This window comes from Alosa sapidissima, chromosome 8 (genome assembly GCF_018492685.1).
Source record: "Alosa sapidissima isolate fAloSap1 chromosome 8, fAloSap1.pri, whole genome shotgun sequence".
In the NCBI taxonomy this organism is placed as follows: domain Eukaryota; kingdom Metazoa; phylum Chordata; class Actinopteri; order Clupeiformes; family Clupeidae; genus Alosa; species Alosa sapidissima.
In genome coordinates this window covers 10496525-10518968 of record NC_055964.1, presented here as the reverse complement: position 1 = coordinate 10518968, position 22444 = coordinate 10496525, and the positions used below count along the sequence as shown (strand labels likewise).

Sequence of the window (22444 nt, the reverse complement as noted above, 5' to 3'; positions counted from 1 at the left end):
TGCGGACACACTGCAGATAGACCTGCATAAATCAGCAGTGCTGTTGGTTGCGGTGAAGCCTCAAGGGAACTGGGAAGGGCAGGGACAGCTCTCACACACACACACACACCCTCACTCACTCTGTCTTTCACACACACACACACACCCTCCCTCACACACACACACACCCTCACTCAGTCTTTCACACACACACACCCTCCCTCACACACACACACACACACCCTCACTCACTCACACACACACACACACACAGTGTGTAGAGGAGCTCTGAGTCTGAGCCAGGGACGAGGACAAAGAGGCTGCCCCCTTAACAAGACCTTCCCTCTGAGATGAGCCTCTTCCCCTCGCCAAAAAAAGAAATGAAGATTCATCTCAATTCAGTCTGATAAGAGCTGGAAAGGACCGAGGTCGCTACCTACTTATCGGGTGTTCTCTGCAGTGGTGCTCCAAGGAAGGCCTTTTCTGTTCTTCCTCATCAGCAGAATGGGTCTTAGGCAGTAACTATGCGCAGCACTAGTGCCTGGCTTTGAAGTGTTGATAAGGTCGGTTTGTAGAGTAAGCGAAAAAAAGAGGCCCGCCCTGTCAAGCTCTACAGCACCTCCGAATTTTAATTAGGTTAGTGCATCAACCTCTGTTGGCTTCAAAAACTCACTCCGAACAACCCAAAATGTCATCCGTAGCTGCTGAAATCAGACTCCTAATAAGTCAGAAAAGCACCTCACTTCATGTGAGCCTACATGTGTCGAGCCTCCAGCTGTACACAAAACAAATCTGATTATGTTTTATGGATGTGTCTGTCTGTCTCATTTGGTTCAAATTTACCTCCAGGTCTCCTTTGGTAATGCAGGCTTCTTCCACACGAAACTGTAGGTCCTCCACCTTCCTGTTTTAATTAAATTATTTAAAAAAAAAAATTCTTGACCACACATAGAAATACTGTACTAACCAATTCTCCAGTCAGCAATCCTAGTATTCACTATTAACTCGATTATACTAAGTGAATTACATGTTCAATAAAACTGACAAGAATAAGACCAGGTGCAGACATGATGTTCTGAATATCTCTACTCTGCAGTGAGGCGCTCATCCTTTCGGCTACTGAATAAATTAATATCAGACTTTCCAATATAGTCTTGACCTTTCTCTTATGAGCACCGTCCAGCTCTCTTATGGTTAAACAACATTAGACGATATTGTATCTGAGCTAGATTCTCTCTCTCTCTCCCTTTTACCTTTTCTCCTCCTCTAGCTGATTCAGCAGCTCCACCTTGTCTTTGTCCGCTGCCTCCACCAGTGTACGCAGATGGTCCATCTTGGCCTCCATCTCCATGACATACTGTGAAAAGGCAGGAGAACATAGCATTGGGAAGCGCAAAACAGCAATCATACCTTGTACTGCCAACTTAGCTGAATCCCATCAGCATCATATTCTTTTACACATGTGTGAAGTGGGTCTGGTGTAATTTGGGGCCAATTAGTTGAATGACAAGTAGCTGAAAACAGTGTTTGAAGATGTTCACATTTCAAGCCAGCCTGGTACAATTTCAGAACAGTCAGTGATATATGAATTTGAAAGCCATTTATAACTGCAAAACACTTTCGCCAACTTCTGTTGTGTTTAACGTACTATATCAAAAACAAATGACTTGACTTGAACAACAAAAGCAATCTAGGCAGTTATTTAAGCTGACGGGGGAATAGTATTGTGTGATGGCCCACCTGCTCCTGGCCCTCCCTGAGCAGCGAGAGCTCCTGCTCCACCTCACCCACATGGCTGGTGGCCTTGGCCACCTCGGCCCGCTCCAGGTCCCTCTCGGCCAACAGCTGCTCGATGTGCTGCTGCTTCTCCTTCAGGGCCTCCTGCAGCGCCGTCGTGCCTGATATTTTACGCGAGTACCGTGACGACGTCTCCGTCAGCTAAAGACAATGGGGAGGGGAAGAAAGAGAGAAAAAGGATGTGATTTAGGTTAATTAATCAGGAAAAGCCATTCATAATCTACTTTAATTCCACTTTGTTTTTTGCTTACTAATTATCCTTTATTTTTTAATTATTTTACCTTGTGTTTTATGTTTTCTTTTTATTATGATCTTTACCTTTTAACTATTCTTTGACTATATTGTCTTTCTATGCTTTTTATTTGTTATTATTGTTTGGTTTTGTTTATGTAAAGCACATTGAATGACCTCTGTGTATGAAATGCGCTATATAAATAAACTTGACTTGACATGAATCTAATTCATGTAATATTTTTTTCTCATTTAACTTCGACTGTATTGTATATAATCCCCCATGGTTCCTATTCTTTGAATGTTGGTGCAGACTGCCCACAACGCCTGACTAACACAAAGTAAAAGCAATCCAGTTAATCCATTAAAAACATACTTCAAACCAGTGAGGCCTTAGTATAAGCTTCAAACCACAGTGGGTTGGGTTGTGTGTGTGTGTGTGTGTGTGGGGGGGGGCGGGTGAGACAGAACAAAGCTACCTATTATTACCTAAAGCTATTTTAACTAGAGGTCTGATCTTGGATTACCAGGGAAAGTTATCTGATGGGAAAGTGTTTGTGTGCTTGTATGTGCAAGTAATAAATCCCAGAGAACCTGTTTGACGGGATTAGTAACTGCATTCATAAAGCTGATGGATTATGTGTGTGTATGTGTGTATGTGTTTCTATGGGAATGTCTGCATTTAAAAGGCTGCAATAAGCTTAGTAATGTGAGGGGCTCATAAAAGCAGTAGAAAGTACCAGTATGTGTACAGTAGATGGTGCTAAGCAAGACATGGAGTGAGTGCAGAACATACTCTTTGTTTAAGGCTGTGTGTGGCCTGTTAAGCTAAAGATTTAACATACATGGAGCTACGTATAGCACCGTTGTGTTTGTGTAGGCATGGATTTTAGACAAATTCTTTCCAACCAGTACGGCAAATGACACAGATAGGAATGATTTCAAGGAGTGTGTGTGTGTGTGTGTGTGTGTGTGTGTGTGTGTGTGTGTGTGTGTGTGTGTGTGTGCGCGCGCACATCTGTATGCCTGTATGTGTGTGTATTCATCCCTCACCAGGCCGGTGCGGCTGGGCTTGCCGCTGACGGACGATGCCACGGAGCTCATGGAGCTGATGGAGGAGGCGCTGGGGCTTCGCTTCAGGCCAGAGGGTGTGGTCACCACCTTCCGCACGCCCGTGGTCTTGGCCTTGGCCGGCGTGGTGGAGGGGAAGCCAATGCGCGTCACCTTGTGCACAGGTGCAAAAAGCCCATACTTGGGCTGGCACTGGAAATACCTGAGGGTCAAAGGGAACCAGGCATGGTAGGTAAGTTTAGGATACAATATAGATCATCATGTCAAGTGGGCATGTTTTACACGGAGCAATCATCCTCTACCGATCATCTATGAAACCACACACACATTATACAGGAAATTATTTAAAAAAAAAAAGACTAAATGTGCGAGACCTTACTCTTACATACATTATCCTCTCACACTACCTCTCACAGTACAGCTAGCTATTAAAGAGGCGAGAAGGCCTTCGGCACAGTAACCATGGCTACTATTATTTTGGTGTGAAAATGTGAAGTGAGAGAGTGCTGCAATGCCAGAGGATGTCATGAAGGTCATTTTTTATCCATTAACCATCCATATTACAGGCTAGGACAGCGTGTTCTTTTGCTTTTCTTTATCATGGCAGAGGGTTGAATTTACTTCCAATCCCACTTTGTAACAGTGCATATTATACCTAAAATGGCTTATACAGAGACTTTATCAAAACAGCAAAACTGTGGTTCGACAACTGGAGAGGAATGATTCAAGTAATCCTAGTACTTTGGCACTGTTACCATTATCATTACCAATATTTGCTAGCCTGGATCTTTCTGCCCAGGTGCCGATGACATATCTCATTCATTTTTCATCAGTTCCTATAGGCCTGTGAGACTGCTGGTGGTGGGAGTAGATCTTATCATTTACCTGGTCCCAGCCACAGCCCCATCGTTCTTCCCCAGCGGCTCGTCCAGCTCCACCCCACACCAGTCCCCCTTGGCAAAGTCGGTGTCGCCCAGGAACCGGACCACCCCGGCTTTGGTCCCTCCGACCTGAGGACAGATTGGAGCGCCACATCAGGAGGCTGCTGGGATAGGGTTCAACTAACTCAATAAAATACTGGCATGATGGGGTCAACTAAACTCTATGGAGCAGTTTTCAATAAAATACTGGCATGTTAAAATGAAAATAGAGGTGAGAGAAACCATAGCAATAGGTTCAATCTCTGGGAGATGATATGACCACAAAAAGTCAAACCTCACTTCCGCAAAACTCTTTCTGTATTATGTATAAACACGGCATTTCAAATTCATGCGGAAAGGGCCACTTGCCAATAATACTTTCATGAGCGCATTTCAGCAGTTCTAAATGCCGTTTAAAACGGGAACTGCAGAGAATGAAAGGAAACTCTACGTCGGAACCAACTTTGTTTTTAAAACAGCGGGTGTCAAACAATAAAAGCAGGCCAAAGAGGCATTAGCAAACCCATCTCCCCTTGGAGGGGAAATCCCAAACTTCCCGGACACCAACACTCTTCCTGTACACATGAGGAGGGCCTCCACTTATGCAACCACCTCAGGGGTGGCCTTGCTTGGTCTCTTTTTGTGTGTGTGTGTGTGTGTGTGTGTGTGTGTGTGTGTGTGTGTGTCTTGTGACTCTGAGGTCAGTCTGTATTTACAGATTAGAATGAGGCCAGAGGGTGTGTGCACGCATGAGCGTGCATGAGTGTGTGTGTGTGTGTGTGTGTGCGTCTCATCTCTCTCCGCCTGCTGTGGACATTAGGAGGCTGAGAGTAGCCAGCATTCCACATGCAGCTGGGAAGTCTCCATTGCATCAGCTCCCCTATTCCACCTGAGCCCTCGTCCAAGATGAGCTAACCAGGCCTCTATAGGAGCCGCGCCCCTAAACCCGGATGCAAGGCACACCGAGGTGTCAACAAGGGGTAAATGAGTCCAGCACTCCCATGTGTGACCTTAACAATGACTTCTCTCATTGATGTCTCAATGATGAGACGTCTCTCATTAGCACAGAGTTACAGATAATGGGGAGGCGCAGTTGACTATGCAAACAGCGTAGTTATCTGCCAAAGCTAGCTCACAAAAGCCTCTTTTTCTAGTTACATGATCCACTAGACATCTGGAGCGCACAGACACATGGTTTAGAAAGCAGCATGTGTTAGGCACCACCACCCTCTTCCGTCTGCACTCTTCAGCAGGACTACAGCTGTTTTGGACTGTTTACGCCATTTAGGTCCAAGCCTCTACTGGGACAGTGGGCTTCTGTATTCCACTTGCAAGGAGAGAGGGATTTCTCTACGTCAATACATAATAATAGTGATAAGCATATGCTTTTACTATATTTGCCTACTTGACACATTTACTTAAAATATGATTATCAATCAGTGGGGAACAGGGAAAACCAGTGTGCCACCATTTGTAGTGCACCTTTTAGAAGAAGTCTTATCCTTACCATACAGTATACATCAGACTGATGAACCCAATAAAATTCTCTAACATCCAACCTCTCCAAGACTTTTGTAATGTTTTCAGCAGGGCTCTACAGTGCGCCCATTTCACTCGCACATGCGAGTAAAAATGATGCTGTGCGAGTGCAAAAAAAATATTTAGGCGCACTGGTGCGAATGACTTCTAACCATGTCAATGTTTGTCTACAAAATACACCGCAACATCGAGAATCATTACTGGTGCAAACCATAGAATCCAGTCGCGAATGCAGCATAAAAACTACACATCCCATCAACGTTAGCAGTTTCGCGTTGTGACTCGCTAGTAGTCGCTTCTATTAAATCCAAGAGCGCGCAGAAAAAGCGGAAAGTTAGACTAGCCAGCCAAGATGCAAAGATTGAAGAAATTAGTTCTTCTATCCACTGAATTCATTGGATATAGGAGGAACAGGATGAGATTCTGAGAATGCAGTGAGAGAAGGAAAGGTAACCTAACATGCCTTTTAGCCCAGTTGACGTATTGGCTGCAATATGCAAAATATAGCTGTAGCGGCACAAAACTAGCCTCCTGTAATACTCCCATTTTATTCAAAGGTAGAACGCTACTGACAACTCCAGGCTACCACGCATGCTTGTTTGTTTACACCGAATACAAGCTGAAGTGCAAAACGAAAGTAGGCCTAACGTTTGCCTACTGCCCCCATCAATGCAGATATTTCAAATAAAAACTAAAAGTATAAAACATATATCCTTATGTTGGGTTTTGTGGAAGAGAAAATGGACTGTTTTAGTAGTATTAGGCAGTATGCAGTCAGATAGGTCACCATGTGCAATTGGGCACATTTGGATTAGCTATAGATGGATTCACAAATAAATAAATTAGCCTACATTTGGCAGGATACTTGATATACAGGCTAAATGCAAATATGGCAATGTATTATATTATTTTACATTAACAAAATGTAGGAAAATAGAACAGACTGAAAATAAAGTAGGCACTGATATTTAAAATCCTGTTTCCTGTAGCCTAAATGTTGTCAGTCATTCTTAATATTCGCAATTGGTCCACTGGCATGTTTAACTGTTAGCTGCAGTATAATGTTAGATTATGTGTAAGTTAAGTACAGAACTGACTGTGCGCCCAAATTTTTGTCTGTGCTCCTAAATTTTTTAACTTGGGCGCACAAGTGCTCCTGAAAAATGTTAGTGTAGAGCCCTGGTTTTCAGCACAACTTGTTACTGAACATAAAACACGTTACTGAACAGTATAAGTGTCTTACCAACACACGGTCTCCAATCTTTAGCTCACGTTCACCCTTCTTCACGGAACCCGACTCCGACAGGTTAGACACAGACTCACTGTTGGCACGCGTGAGGTTGGAGGGCGTGGTGACCCCCCCTGGAGCGGAGGCTCCTGGCGGGGCCTTCTTGGCCGCCGGGGTGGCGGCGGCGGCCGGCGGGGCTCCGGTTTGCGACGGCGTTGGTGACGAGGCTCGGGATGGCGGCGCGGTCTGGGTGCCGTTGCTCTCGCCCTCGGTGCGCGACAGCTTGGAGGGCCGCGTGAAGATGCCACGGAGCGCCTCGCACTGGAAGTAGCGCACGCCCGCCACCGAGCCGTCGTTCTTGCCGATGGGCTCATCCAGCACAATGCCGGCCCATTGGCCGGGCGCAAACTGCGTCTCACCCAGGAACTGCACCTCACCCGGCTTGTTGCCGTTCACCCACACGCGGTCGCCCACCTGGAACTGTTCCCCATCACCGCCCCCATCTTGTGCCTCTGGTGCTGCGGCAGGCTTGGCAGCCGCTGTGACAAAGTGAGAGAAAATATTTCACTGGACAAGCCTATTTAAATTTCCACTAGAGAAAGACAAGACATCAATAACATTATTTATATATATATATATATATATATATATTTAAAAGTTTACAACCACCAACATTCATCAGATTGTTTAAAGATATTCTTTATGCATGCAACTGCCTTTTGCAGTTTAAAAACTCTGCCTTTTGCAGTTTTAAAAGCTCTTTAAAAGAAAATGGTTCTGATATGTTCTGATCTGGAAGGGGCAGTTCATCTGCTGTGTGCTAGAGACCACGTGTCACCCTGCCCCTTTTCTCAACCCTGCAGGTCACGTGTGAAAACACAGCTGTCAGATCTCATTTGTTCATTTATGAGTAGATGTTCCACCACACAGCTGCTGACTATTTGCACAGCATCACTCTCATACATCATCATCAACCATTGTTTATTCAGGGGAAATTGACAGGGCATTGCTGTAAAAGAGCTTAATGCTCAGAGTTTACAAACAAAGTAAAATCAAATGAATTCGAGCCGGACGGCGCCCACATACCGGTAACCATAGCACAAAGTCATAAACAAGCAAATAATAAAAAGTAACAAATACAAATCCATAAGTCAAACCAGTTCATCAGTTTATATATGAAAGGGAAAACTCAATACAGGAGGTGGGATGTTGCAACAAACTCTCATTAAAGCTCCACGCAGAAGTTACTTAACCATCTCGACCCCGCTTTCTAATTACTGAAGAAACGCTGCCACTAATTATCCTCATGGTGTCTGCTGTGAAATTGCACAAGGCTAATTAGGATCACCTCGGCATGGCTGTTCCTCATGTTGAAGCCCATAACAGCATTCATACTTTGCTGCTGCTACTGGTTTCGCAACACATGCATACATTTATGAGTTCATGCTCATCTCAATGTAATCATCTAGGAATTGTTTATATAATCCAGTACGGAAGTGAACTGGAGAGAGCCATAAACACCATGGCGGCTAATCAGCTGTGACATTTAATTTCACGCCGTCATCTTCTCAGACTAGTCGGCCGACATGGAGGCCTAATGTGGACATGTTGTTAACACACGGAGATCTGTGCTGTCGCCTATATTATTATTCAAATAGAGGGAGTCGAAGTTGATGATGGTGACACACACAGACACACACAGACACAAACAAACACAAACTCCCTCTGTATAATGGGAGGCTGAGTGGATTGTGACAAAACGGCAAGCATAGCCAGTTGGCACCTCACCTGTGGATGCGGATGTCTTGGCCGCTGTCCCGGCGGCTGACCTGCCAATCTTGCTGGGGGCCTTGAGGCCGCTGGGCTTGGCTGTGCTCATGGCTGCGTCTGAGGCTGTGCTATGCTGCTGCTGCTGCTGCTCGGCTGCGTGTGTCAGAAGCGCTCCAGGAGCCTGTACCACTCATTGACTCAGCTCTGCCAGGCCCGCTGGGTCCACTGGAGGTGGTGGGCTTCTCACAGGCACTGGCTGTGTAGGTCACCACCGGCACAAAATAAAATTAAAAAGAAAAAGAAAGGGGGGGCGAGGGAGGGAAAAAAGGAGTGTTATGGGAACCAACTCTGTTGGGAACAGAAAAAGAGAGATAAAAAACTGTGTTAGAGATGTCGGTTTGACACATGAAGAGAAACTTCTCAGCTCCAAGTCGGGAGTTTAAAACTGGCATTTATTTTATATAGTTCTCATCCTTCTAACAGCATATACTAACCACACCCAAGCAAGCATGCTATCTGTCCACATACTGTAGTACTGAATCCGTTAAACAAGCCCTTCTATTGCATCAAATTTCTCAATCAAAATAGCAGAACATCATGAGTGAATGGGGCATCTGAGTAAGCTACATTAGGCTAATGCAACATTAAAGAACTCTACTGCCACATGTTCCCTTTCTAGACAAAGGGTCGAGGTAAGACTAGATAGCTTAGTTGAGGCTGCAAAGCCAGCAGCACTGGGTCTCAATTTTTAGCTCTGATCTATCCATTTAAATTCTGTTTCATATAAAAAAAAAAGAGGTCCTCTGACAATTTAGTTTATACTTTCAACTTGACTTTTCTGTTTTGACAATGTTTTGAATTAATACTGAGCTTCACTGACGGCATGTGATAAATTCCACACTTTTCCGTTCAACTGAAATGAGGGCTCAAATGAGCATAGCAAGAAAGACATTGTTACGGTTTGGCTGTGCTTTGCTGAAAAATAAGTAAAATAAATGAAATAGAAACGGATCCCAGGATGTAAAAGCATCAAGTGAGTGAGTTGTTGTCTCCACCACTATTCCCTCCACGTTTGACCTCAGAACAAGAACATCGGTTGTATGAACCCAGGACAGCTTGGGCTCTGTCTACTAGTACTAGATAGACTGTTAGCTGTGACCGTAGCAACATACAGATCACACAAAGAGGTTTTGTTACTAAATGAGCATTCTATTGTTCCTATATGCTGGGACTATGTGAATGTATTTATGTAAGAAAAGAAAAGACTAGAGGGTATGGAAGACAGACACGCCATCTTGTTCACTGGCTGGCTATACGAACACAAATAGCCATGAATTATCTCATTCCATATAAAAAAAAGAAGCCTTAATTTGATTTACCGATTGCAACAACACAAACCTCCACACAGAGGAAAACAACTTCAAGTCAAAAAGCAAACAGACGCAAAGTCATAACGATAACGAACAAAGTCAAAACATGGGGGTGAATTCAACCAATTCCACAAGATGTCTTTTAGGGCGAGTTTAGTGCAGAGACATGCAAGTACTCATCTTCTGGTATGAGCTGACGCCGTTCTGCTTGGGGAGTTACCGCGTCATGACCATTTAATGGTTTACAATGTGGTCAAACCAGTCTGCTTACTGAACCTTCAATTATTCATTAAATCCAGACTTTGCTTTATACATCTAGGATAGGCTGCTACTTTAAACAGAGATGGGTCAATAATTTGACTCTTTTGTCACCTTGTTGTGTGTTTCTCACTCTCCAAACTTCTACTCACACATGTTGGGTATCTTAATTTCCCTTCTACTTCCACATTTGGGAATACTATCCAGCCCTAGCTATACAAGGTCTGGCATGCAAGAGTCTGTTTGGATGACACAAGCAAAACACCAGAAATGCTGCTCCTAGTAATTCCTAGTGTAAGACTAGATTTTTGATGCAAGCAGCAGGCTTTTGTGAAAACTCCCATAAAACCCTGCAGGACCATGGGGGGGTGGGGGGTGTCTGGATCACTCTGCTGTGATTCATGTGACTTCAAAAGCCTGATTGGGATTCTGGCCTGATGAAGATGAAAACCGAGAGGCCAGTGGATTTGGAATGCTAAGTCTTCGGTATGTAGGCCTCAGTGCAAAAAAAAAATTCCTGTGAAGAACTAGGGAAAAGTAAGATAATAAGCATGTTAGAACCCTCCTTGTCTCAAGCCAACAAACTCACATATGATGATGTGTAATGGCAGTGGGGGCCCCAAACTTGAGACTTGGCAGACAGAGTAGACATTTTAACCACCTCAAGTGACATTTAGCCACTCCGTGACAGGAAGCCAGTGACTGAACACTTGGCGCTGTTTTCCCAGTATCCCCTCAGCATGACAGATCAGGTTTTAACCTTCTTACTCTAGTGCTCTTGTTCTCTATCTGCTTATCTGACACGGTACAGTATGTCATCTCAGCTGACATATTTTTTTGTAACTGGGATTAAATGACTGAGGCTTGGCCATGGCTTCCCAGCATTCCCCGAGTTGTACATGTAGTTCCCCTGTTCTACCCTTGCGTGACCTCTAGCGTTGGCCTACATTTGAACCTTCCCCATATCTACATGGCCATACACCTATCAAATCATCAACATAATTCTCCTATCCGATAATCTGGGACTAGATCATGAGTCACGAGCTGCTGTGTGTGACCCACAGCTTATCATGGGTGTCTGGCTCAGGAATCTTTAATCTTCTTCATTCACCTTTACCTTCAGACACACACAGCCTGTATCCTAAGGAGAAAGGGTGCCATGCTGCCAGAGAGAGAGAGAGAGAGAAAAAGAGAGAGAGAGAGACAGAGAGAGAGAGATGAGGAAAAGGGTAGGAAGGGAGATAGAGAGATAAGTGAGGTGACACCCAGAAAGAGAGTTATAGACAGAGAGAGAGAGATGGCCTGGAAGAGACTTAGGCTCCTGGACTTTCTCTTTTAAGTTGTCAGTGGCTGCCATTGGTGTTCAGGACGCAAAGAAACAAACACAAACAAACAAGGAGCAGCGTTGCCGTGACTCCAGTCCAGATGACACGGCACCCAGGCTCTATTTTCAGGAGCGCCCGCTGTCTGAAGCTGAAGTCTACCACGTTTAATAATAGCTTCCCACTCATGTCCCAGGGAGAGCAAACAGTGAGCTCAGACTACACAGAACCGCGCAGTCACTGACCTAAAATATAATCATGGAGGCGATCTGAAGGCGATCACCTTCATCATCCAGATCAATCAAAGTCATAGGAGCAGGTGGATTTGTCAAGTAAATCATTGTGTATACTCATAACTAGGGGTGTCACGATTCTCCAAATCCTCGATTTGATGTAATTTTCGATTTTAAAGTCACAATTCGATTCGATTTTCGATCGTTATTTACTCTTTTTGGCCTTTTCCTTTTCTGTTTCGGGGGCTTTTATTTTGAAACCGCTTTTTATTTTGAAACCACTCCAACGCGAGGTTGTAATGTAAACAGAACTAACATTAGGCTAAAACAGACACATGAACGTAGTGAAATTAAACACAGAATGATAATTTGATTGTTTTAGCACACTCCGAAGAGACCCAAGGTTAGTTTTCATGGAATATGTACTTATCAATGTGCATTTTAAGCCTTAAAGTAACTTTGGACTGTAACTAGATCACGTTTTTACTTGCTAAGTTGAGTAGGCTAAGTTAGTTTTAATTGACGTGAATGAAATCACCGGTGTGGAAGTATTCATTCAAAGTAGCAAGAGGGGCTTTGATTTCGGTAGGTTGATGTGTATATTTTAACTGGCTGCAGCCTAAAATTAGAGGAGTGTTGACGCTGTAGTTCCGCACGTGCATGTGTGTTTGTGCGTCTTGGCATACATGCTGGACGTGACATTGGGGGTGTGGCTGCATCGTCGATTCTACTTTAAAGTTTGAAGTTCGAGATTGATATGTAATTTCGATATAAAATCGAAATCGTGACACCCTTACTCATAACAGGCATAACACAAGGCATGCTGCAGAGAGCTCAAGCTGAAAATGCAACAGAGACTATTCTGAGCACTTGCAGCAACACCTCGCAAAAATAAACACCTTCGCAGAAGAGGCATTGTTCTTGTTTCAAATTGTGTGGCACTTTTTGACTTGTGTTGTGCATATATATTCAGACAAATACCAAGCTCCTGGAATAACAGCGTTGGGCATAGCCAGTGGGAGGCGAATTCTGTTTGTTGATACTTTGGCCAAAGCTGAATCAGGGCCATGCATGTAAGCAGAGCACAAAGTAACTGAATTCAGTCCCAATAAGGCCTGAGGCAAAAAGGAGACATCAGACATGCGGGTGACGACACACACACCCTTTTGATTTCATTTAGGTCATGATCGTATGATCACCAGGGAAACAAGCATTGGCACTGCAGGGAGGCCCGCATGGGGCAGAGAGGAGGAGGCGAATTATTGCTATAACCCGGAGACATGCCACACATTCCATGGCTACCTTTGCAGAGGAGCTAACTAAAACAAACCCACACCCGTAGAGCATCCTTGCAGATTCATGGAACACACACACACACACACACACACGGGACAAGGGTTCTTTGACCCAGTTTTCCTATTAAAGCCCCTCTCGTGTTATTCCACTCCGCTGTGTCTTTTCACCGCAGCGCAAACGGAAAAGGGCCCAGAGATGAGATTGGGTGAGGATCGCTCATGCAAATCAGGCCTCAGAGAACAAAAGGAGCCAATGATGAGGAGTGATCCCACTCCAGCGCACCACACACCAGGGAGCAGGGGCGCTTGGGGAACAGGAACTACTATAGCCAGAGGCCAGCTCCCTGCACAGCAATGCACTGCAGGACGTGCCGAGGGAGAGTGTGTGTGTGTGTCGGTAGTGTGTATTAAAGGTGCTCACACACACACACACACACACACTAACGAACGTTGCCACTACAATACCAACTCTTTAGTCTCTCAGATGACGATAAAAAAATGCCGCCTCCACACGTGATGGAAAAAGGACATTTTAGCTTCTTCTATTCTAATTCTCTTGTCTCATTTTTTAAAATTGTTGTATTTGTAAGTTATGCCATTCATCAGTCACACTGCAATGTGTCTGAGGGATGTATCAGACATAAATAGAGCTGTAACGATACACCATTGGGGGGGGGGGGGGTATATTATTATTATATTAGAATATATTATTGTGTATTATATCCTGATACTATAAAAAGACAAAATACTGAATTTATGATATTCATGACAGCACACTTCATGCAGATTATAGCCTTCTTTCTTGTGTGCAGCATGCTAATGATGCTAACCAGATTTAATAGTAATTTAGCTTGTTATCTTCTATGCGTCTGCATTCACGACTGTGAATGTTTTATTTGATTAAATGTGCATGGCGAGGGGCGCGTGTCCATTCAGTGCGTGAGAGAGAGGGAGAGCGAGAGAGAGCGCGGGGCAAGGAGACGGGGTTTACTTCTACACTGATTGGTGAACGCATAGTCTACAATGAAAGCTACGAGAGCTATGAAATTAAGATTTATTTATTTTATTTTTGGACACGTACCAGTAAGTAAGGCGGGAGATGTGTGTTGCTTATGCGGCTGCGTACACTACAAAGCGCTGCAGGTAGGGATGCAACGGTATGTAATTTAACCTCACGGTTATAGGGAAGAAAATTATCACGGTTTTCGGTATTATCGTGGTATTTTTAAAAGTGTGTTCAATATGTTCAGAAAGCACCGAGTCCTACACAAGCTGAAATAGCTTCTAAAAGTGTCCCGTTCACTTTTTCCTTGGTCATGTTTAATTGGCCATGTGCTTAACTTATCCTCCCATGACTTGGAGTTTGCCATTTCTGTTATTTGGATCCAATGAGTGAGACCAAAGTAAGTGTTCCAAATAAAACTTTAGGCTACTGTATTCTCCTGATAAAGAAAGTGGAATGGAATTAATGTGGACGTGAACATAAAAAGACGCAGAGTGGCTACATGATGGGCTACAGTGCACGTTTTGCGGTGAAAATGTTCCGCCTTTTATAAGCAGGTGTAGCCTAATCCGAATCACAGTTAAAACCATCAATTACACAACAGAATCAGTAAGGTACCAGTTTTGTTTCATTGTACCAGGCCTAGTGTATGTCAAAAGCAGGCTTGCATGAAGCTGGGATTAAACACATGCAGTGTTTCCCACAGAATTGAATTATATTTGTGGTGGCAGGTTATCAGAATTAACTTGAATGCAACAGTTTTTAACAAATTAGTGCAGTGTGGTTATGATGCTAACCAGATTTAAGTACAATTTAGTAAAACCTGGAAAAATCATTGTGTGGTGGTCAATGTTGATATTGTGGTGGGCTGCCACAAATAAGTCAATGTATGGGAAACACTGCACACGGTTTCCACACTGTGGTAATCAACCGTGATAATTATGATATTTGAAATGAAAACGGTAATTGTTATCGTCAACATTTTTATTGCGGTTTACCATTATACAGGTAATCGTTACATCCCCCCTTCGGGAAACACAAGAAGGGGTGCGTCACGATTTTGCCTTCTCACACCGTAACACAGTTTCGTGGATATGAGTGTCGTGAAACATTAGTGAAATATTTGCAAAACACCATGTAGAATAAGAGCGTATTTGGATCTTAATATTTTGTACTTCACAATGTCATTCATGACTGGCTATGAGCTACGTTTTTAGCTTTCTAGAAGGCTTGGGACAGAGAGAACCAGACACCTTGTGGCGTGCTCTGCAGCATTGCTGTAGTCTTAGCACTTGCAGGCTTAAAGAGCGGAGTGACGTCGGGTATCAGATTCCCAACCGTGCTGCCATCTCTGTGGCCACAGCTGTTCACTCCCATCCCTCAAACCATTGCCAATGGACTTATTATTGATGTCGTTGTGTCTATGTCAAGCGCTTTGAGTAGCCACTGTGCTGGAAAAAGTGCTAGCCTATATAAGGCTTACTGTACCTTGATCCGCACACCAGATAGCTCCCATTCATAATATTTTTTATACTGCCTGAAGTCTGAGGAAGAGCCGCTGGATGCAAACGTCACACAATAAAAAAAGATTATGAATGGGAGCTATCTGGGGTGCGGATCATCTCTTACCCTCTTGTGATACTCTCGTACCGGATCCTGCACCCATAACAAGTTTCTATCTTACCTTACCTTACCTTACATCAAACCCCTCACAAAGCAGAGAGGGGGCGGACACCGTCCCATGACTGAATAACTGATGCTGCAGTGTTTCCCAGAGAACTGAATTCCATTTGTGGTGGTTGGTTTGCATAATTAACTTGAATGCAACAGTTTTTAACAAATTAGCACAGCATGGTTATGATGCTAACCAGAGTTAAGCACAATTTAGTACAACCTGGAAAATCATTGTGTGGTGGTCAATGTTGATATTGTGGTGGGCCGCCACAAATAAGTAAATGTATGGGAAACACTGTGCTGATTGACATAAATCAGGAAATTAAATAAAAAAGACCTAGTCTGACAAAACACTACTAACATGTGGACATTGAATGTCATGGGTCTTGTAGAAAGGAGACTGTCCCATTCAGTGCACATTTCTTTTCCACCATTCTGTCCGCCAGGGTGACCAATCACCTTCCAGCACATTCTTGACCTTAGACTGCAGTCAGCTCAAAATGCCTGGCTCTCCCTGACATCCCTCTGCCTTCCTCACAAAAACAGCCTTTTCTCTCGCTCTCTCACTGTTAAGCTTTTCACTCACCCACCACATATCACATTCTGCTTCAGGCTAATTAATCCATTTTGCTGCTTCGCTTTCGCTGAGGCCTTTCAACATAGCTCATACTCCTGTTCACAGCAGTTTGTGCAAATCCAGGCAGGCACATCATTCCTCTGTACAATGATCAGCCTCTGCTAAATGGCCCACAAGCTCACCATGTTTAGCATTAGCCTCTAATGCTCCTCAGAATCATTATTCCCATCATGAGTAGAAAGACTAACTTTCCATCAACGAACAGCTTTGGGGAACTTCGGGGAATGCCTTGATTGTAAACATCTGCTGGCCCTTCATAACTAGTGAAGTTCTGAACTAGAACTTGTAAGGAACTGCCTCAGCAACTGCATGTCCTGGGGAGGAGAGGCTCATATCTCCGCTGTTGGTGTTGCAGCTCAGACGGGAAGAGAAACCTAGCCTTTCTTCTCCCTGTGAAGTGTGCCTGCCACTGCAATCAATATACTGCTGTCTTCACCTCTGCATCCTAGCAGAGGTCACACACTAAAAAAAGGTTTCAACACTCAGCCCCTGGAGAAGCATCTTCACAGCCTGTCAATTAAGCTGCTGTGCAGTGAGAGCCGACTCAATGTTTGATGTTACAGTAGTGTCCATTATGCTACAGAAGTTAAGTTGGAGAAAGTCGGGAGTTACTCATCCCATCACAGGATGTAGCCCTGTAAGTGACTTAGCAACCGAGTCAGCTTTACACAAATCCTGGAGCAAAAAGGAACTGCTCACTGACTGTGTGGGGGTCAGCACAGCCTTTAGGAAATTCAGGGCTACGGGTGCCATTAGTCAGTCAGTCCACATTTCAAAACAAGGACGTGCGAGTGCCTCTTGTTGTGCAGGAAGAAGGCCGAGGTGAAAAGGTCTCCAGGATTGACCAGGGGGACATCAGCACAGCATAAACAACTCAGCAGGGGAGGGTAAAGGCAAAGCTGATTAACTTACACTTACACACACACACACACACACACACACACACACACACACACACACACACAATCAGTGGTCAGCAAATCTACCCCTAGCAAGACCTCTTCTGCCAATAGAACTAGGATTGATGTGCAATTTCTTAAGAAAAAAAACGCCTCGTCTCAACTAGAGACTTACACAGCATTGGACTGTCAGAGGCATTCAGGAGCTCAGATGAACCAGATTTTGGACTGAGCTAAATCTAGGGCAACAAAATATGGGAGACTGAACAGAAGAGAACGAGAGCATACAGCTTGTACACCAGCAGTGTGGTGAAGTGGTGAGAAACAGAAGCAAAAACTGCTGTGTAAATTTCCACTTAGCCTGCTGACTCTCACTGTCAAACTTCCTCTCCTCCATTCGTTGGATGTTATGTCCACCAATGATGAGGACTGTAAACAATAATAGCAGCTAACTGCATGTTGTTTAACCTTATAAATCTGTGAACATGTTCAGTCATTTCATGGTAATGTGCAAAACTCAATTTGCCACCTTATCACCAGCATTAAAAAATAACTGTAGAGTAACTTCACTAACATACTCCAGAGCATGACTTAACTTTGTGTTTGTGTTTCTGCTGAGGTGTTTCACAGATAAATAAAAAGGTGTGAATAGCTGGTTGGCCCAGACAGAGCAAAGTTTGTAAGTAACTAAGCTGTGTCTGCCCCCAGTAGCAGAGAGAGACAGAGAGGAGGCCGGAATGCAGCCAAAAACCTTTGGGAACAAGCAGCACCTCAGAAGCCTGGCACTATTAGTCACACCACAGGAACCCACAGTTAACAGAGAACGAGCCCAGCGCTCTCCTCCCTCTGGGAAATCATTAAACAGGGCCAGCTGGTGCAACCTTACCCTACAGAGCTAGAGGGATAGTTGCAAACTGCTCAAAGAACGGCACGTCAAAGAGCACCAGAAAAAGGTCATTCTTCACCACCTCATAATGGCTGCTTCAACTCTAACCCCAAACTGGACAAGCAAAGAAACACAATAGCTGCTGAATAATAAGCAATCCTCAATTTCCCACAATAAACTTGCTATGAAAGAATACCTACCTCAGCAAGTAATTTTAATAGCTTATTGAAATAGCTTACATAGTACTGTGTGCACATTTGTTTTTTTTTGTTAACATAGATGCAGTGTACTTTCAAGTCCCAATTTACACTTCCTGACTTGTCATTTTATTCTCCGCGTGTTAAAAATAGACCAAAGGTTGTCTCTTTCATGAAAAGAACACACACTACTCACACAGACAAAAAGGTATTTGTTCCGAAAACAGAACAGTTACCCACACTCACAGTTATTCACACAAGTAAAAAAAAAAACAGTGCATGTCAGTCTACACAACTGAGTCTAAAAGGCCTACAGTACATGTGCTTCAGCTGCTAAATCACACCACATTGCTATGCCTCTGGCTCTGGGTTCTGGATAATCTGGGCTATTAAGCAGCTAAACAGGGCTTCACTGTAATTCTGTGTAAGACTGCTTTTAAAAATGAGCACATCATATAATAAAATCAATATAAAAAACAAGCTCTTTGGTCTTTAGTTAAGCTACTATTTTACCACCAGTGCAATCTGGCAATATGCACAATTAACAGCAAATCAAGGGCAGAGCCAGATGCCTCTCTGCTGAAATGGGGGAGATTTTGAAACTGACCGTCAACAAGCTGATTTGGAGATTCAGGCCATACAATCATGATAATGTGTCTGTGTATTAGATAGACCATCAGCGGGAGCGATCAAAAGAGCCCTTTTTCAGGGAAAGAATGCACCTGTAGTCAACTTCACTGACAGTTAACAGTCTGAAAAAGACAGCAAATGACCCTGAGTAACTTGAGAAGATGGCACAGTGACCCACTCTTGTGTTGTAGCTCATTTAGCACAGAGAAGCCTTCCCTGAATTATTCAATAGTGACCAACGCACAAAAGCCCGGCGGCAACCTCCAGAACATCCCACTCTGGCCCTGCATGCCAACACTGAAATGCCAACAGCCGTGACGTGAGAGCAACATGGCATGGAGACTTCGTGATGTGATGTGATGTAATGAGGACGTTCTTCTACACGGAAAACCATGCAATGGTGCAGCCAGTTCTTAACGAATGTGCCTTTCTATGTGTATGCTTTATGTTTTCTTCACTGGATACACAGGGTGGACATGTCAGGCAAGACCAAGTGTTTACATGTAAACATGTTAGTGTGATTAGCCTAACTTCTTCATGCCCTCTTGGCTATGAAAGGTGAGCTATTCTGAATCAAATACACAGGTGACAATATTGAGAGACATGACCAGTAACCTCTAACTGAGATTAATAACAAAGAGAGAGGGAGAGAGGTTAATAACATATTGCTGCAAAGTGCAAACACAGGAAGCCTTCACATAAAGACAACTGGACACAGTGAGACCATCCATGGGTTTTGATCAATTAAATCCTATGCGCCTGATTCCTGGCAGTGCAGTGGGGATGAGAGGCAGAAGGGCATACTGCCCTAGCAAAACAAGAGGGAAAGTGTGTGTGAGGGGGAAGTACAAAGCATCTTCCAAAGTTTAGTATGTGAACCCAGAAGTCTAACAGTTCCTCACTGTAACAGAGAACATCTGTTTAAAAGACTCAGGAAAGCACATTAGTCACATATTTACGTATACAGTCAGACTTTACTTCCTCTGTTGAACTGGCATGCTTACTCACTCACTCACGAATACATAGATAAAACCAAGGATGACAAAAATACCAGACGGGATAAACCACTGCTGTAGTCCTATACTTGCACCAGAATGTCATCCTGCTCCATGTCATTTTCTGTTGACTCACTCTGGATTTGTCATGCCCTTACTTAGGACTCAAAGCATTTCATCTTATTCCGATGCCAAACTAATCACTGCAGAGGCTGAGCTGACAAGTAGGCCATCAAATATTGAGCAATATCAAATATCTTATTATTATCATTATTTTGGTTAAATTTAAGGCTGGGGATGTTATCTAATTTCATTGGTTTTCTGTGTGAAGTTCTGTCTACAGGTGAATACATTGACACATTTCAAGACACATTCTCTAATTTCCTTACAGGTCAGACACAGATACCAAATTATGTCCATAGAGGGTCTGAAATGAGAGTACTGAGTGAAACTGGCATTAATTCAGCTATGCTAAGTCGGTAGCTATCTTGCCTTAGCTGGTTAGCAAGCTAGGTTACTTGTTCAACTCTAAACAAAGAATGACAACGCCAGTTTCAACCAGAACAAATAGTTCAGTAGTTAAGTATGTTAACGTACGCTACTTATACACAGGCCCTTTTACCCCCGGCAAAGGAAAAACAGGACATTCTGCGTCCAGGATTTGTTTTGAACATATGGCGCAATGCTGTTGGTGAGGTGGCACATCTGGATGTCATTCCATACTATCGCAAGCACTGGTCAAATTTGAGCTAAGACAGCCTAGCTGATGTGTGAACTTTTAGTTTCGATTAACTAAATAAACCAACGTCGATTTCTCATATAATTACAATGCTAACGTAACGCTACACGTTTTCGAACAGGTACCACCCAAATTTCCCTATCGATGATGGGTTCAAGTAACGTTACCCTGCGCTTGTTACAAGTCCATAACATATCACAACGTAGATCTGGATATTTGTAGAACGACGATACATTAAAGTCGTTGTAAGTTAATTCACACCCATTTGCCTAATGTTACACTGCGTTACAATAACAAAGTACATTTATCTTGGTGGTCCTGCGGCTGAATAACCTTTTACTAGGTGTCAACCATACGTAAAATGGTCAAACTTGAACAGCCAAGTTTGGCCAAAGTTAACGTCCAATCCAAGCTAGCCTTGTCACACGTCAAACAAGTTGCGATAACGTTAGACAAATCAGATTATCAGATTTCAAAATGTCTTTATCCCTGCTGGATAATGTTCGGCGATCGTATGGGAATGTCACATTTTCCTTCTTTGCATTGACTTACATGAATCACAGTATCACCCTGATGTCCTTTTCAAAAGCAAGAGAGGGAACTCCACAGGTCTGAAGTGACGAGGTTCCGCAATGTCAATGCTGGCAGGCTGTGCTAACCTCGCTGCCTAGACTAACCAAAAACTAGCTGTGTAGCTAGCTGTAACGTTCACGTTAATTAGCTTACTGAGGTCCAAGTTTGGCGGTGCGAGTCACCTTGGAGAACAATTCAAAGGCCAGGAAAACGACGTTATGCTCACAATTTGTTAACGCGCCATTTTCATAACGATAACAGGCATAGTTTCTATATCAGGAGACTGGACAAGGCCCTATGCAGTAATAAACCTTTTTCGGCAGAGGAAATTGTGAGGACCAACTCAGAGGGTTAACGTTCACGTTAGCAAACGTCAATGTTATCCTACACCTTCGCGGGATCAAATCAGACCCAACCGTCAATTCACTCAAGTGTCATCCTGATCTTGCCAAAGCCTGGAAATTGTAGGTAAACGTCGTCTCCCATACCTGTAGATCCTACGGTACACACTCCACGTTGTCTCGCAAAACCCGGGTACAATACCGGTGCAGATCCCTAGCCTACTTCCACCACAGACTGTGCCTGTAACCGGGCGTTCACACGTTTCACTACGAGTTGCGCGCTGACGTCACTGATCACATCCTTTTGCTCCATCACTTTCGGCAAAAATGCAATGTTACTAACATGTGATATATCTGCAGTTGTATGATCAGCTTTCGCTTCTATGGCTGGGTGTGACATATTGAATTGTAGCCTAATAAGTACTCACAGGCTTTGTTTCTGTAGATGCACAGGACATAGCCTGAGATCAATGGTGAACGGTCTATTCATCACTTGACACATAGGCTAAATAGCATGTTGTTCACACTATTGTCTATCATTAAGCTTAAATGTGATGCCATTTGTGAAAACACTCAGCCCTATTAGGTTAATGCATTTTGTCATCATCCCAAACTGAAACTAGGAGTGCACTTTGGCATCGTTAACTAAAACATGGCGATGGCCACAACAACTATTTTATTAAATATTGGACACAACTTCAAAAGCTTTAGTAGCTACAATGTAATGACTCGTGTTTACTCACATTAGAGAGTAAAGGTTTTCTGCTCAACAAGTGATGGGGTTTTATCTCAGCCAAATCAAAATTATAGTGCATACAACAGTAGGAATGATTAAATTGACCTCATTACATTTGCAA

The 22444-nt window shown here is 43.6% G+C and overlaps 1 protein-coding gene across 6 annotated transcripts in view; it reads right to left on the bottom strand.

The window, feature by feature from the left end:
* The window catches only part of clip1a (CAP-GLY domain containing linker protein 1a), a 50112-nt gene extending 28247 nt beyond the window's left edge, over positions 1-21865 (bottom strand). For 4 of the 6 annotated variants that reach the window (XM_042102439.1, XM_042102441.1, XM_042102444.1 and 1 more), the window contains exons 1-8: positions 21735-21865; positions 8554-8883; positions 6781-7304; positions 3964-4088; positions 3061-3280; positions 1720-1917; positions 1233-1336; positions 823-883 (exon numbers count right to left, since the gene is read on the bottom strand). In XM_042102439.1, the coding sequence (XP_041958373.1) occupies positions 823-883; positions 1233-1336; positions 1720-1917; positions 3061-3280; positions 3964-4088; positions 6781-7304; positions 8554-8644 (1323 nt within the window). In that variant the 5' untranslated portion in view covers positions 8645-8883; positions 21735-21865. Of the gene's footprint in view, positions 1-822; positions 884-1232; positions 1337-1719; positions 1918-3060; positions 3281-3963; positions 4089-6780; positions 7305-8553; positions 8884-21225; positions 21708-21734 lie in introns of those variants that run through there. The other 2 variants (XM_042102445.1, XM_042102440.1) reach the window with 2 other exon arrangements.
* Positions 21866-22444: the final 579 nt, after the last annotated feature.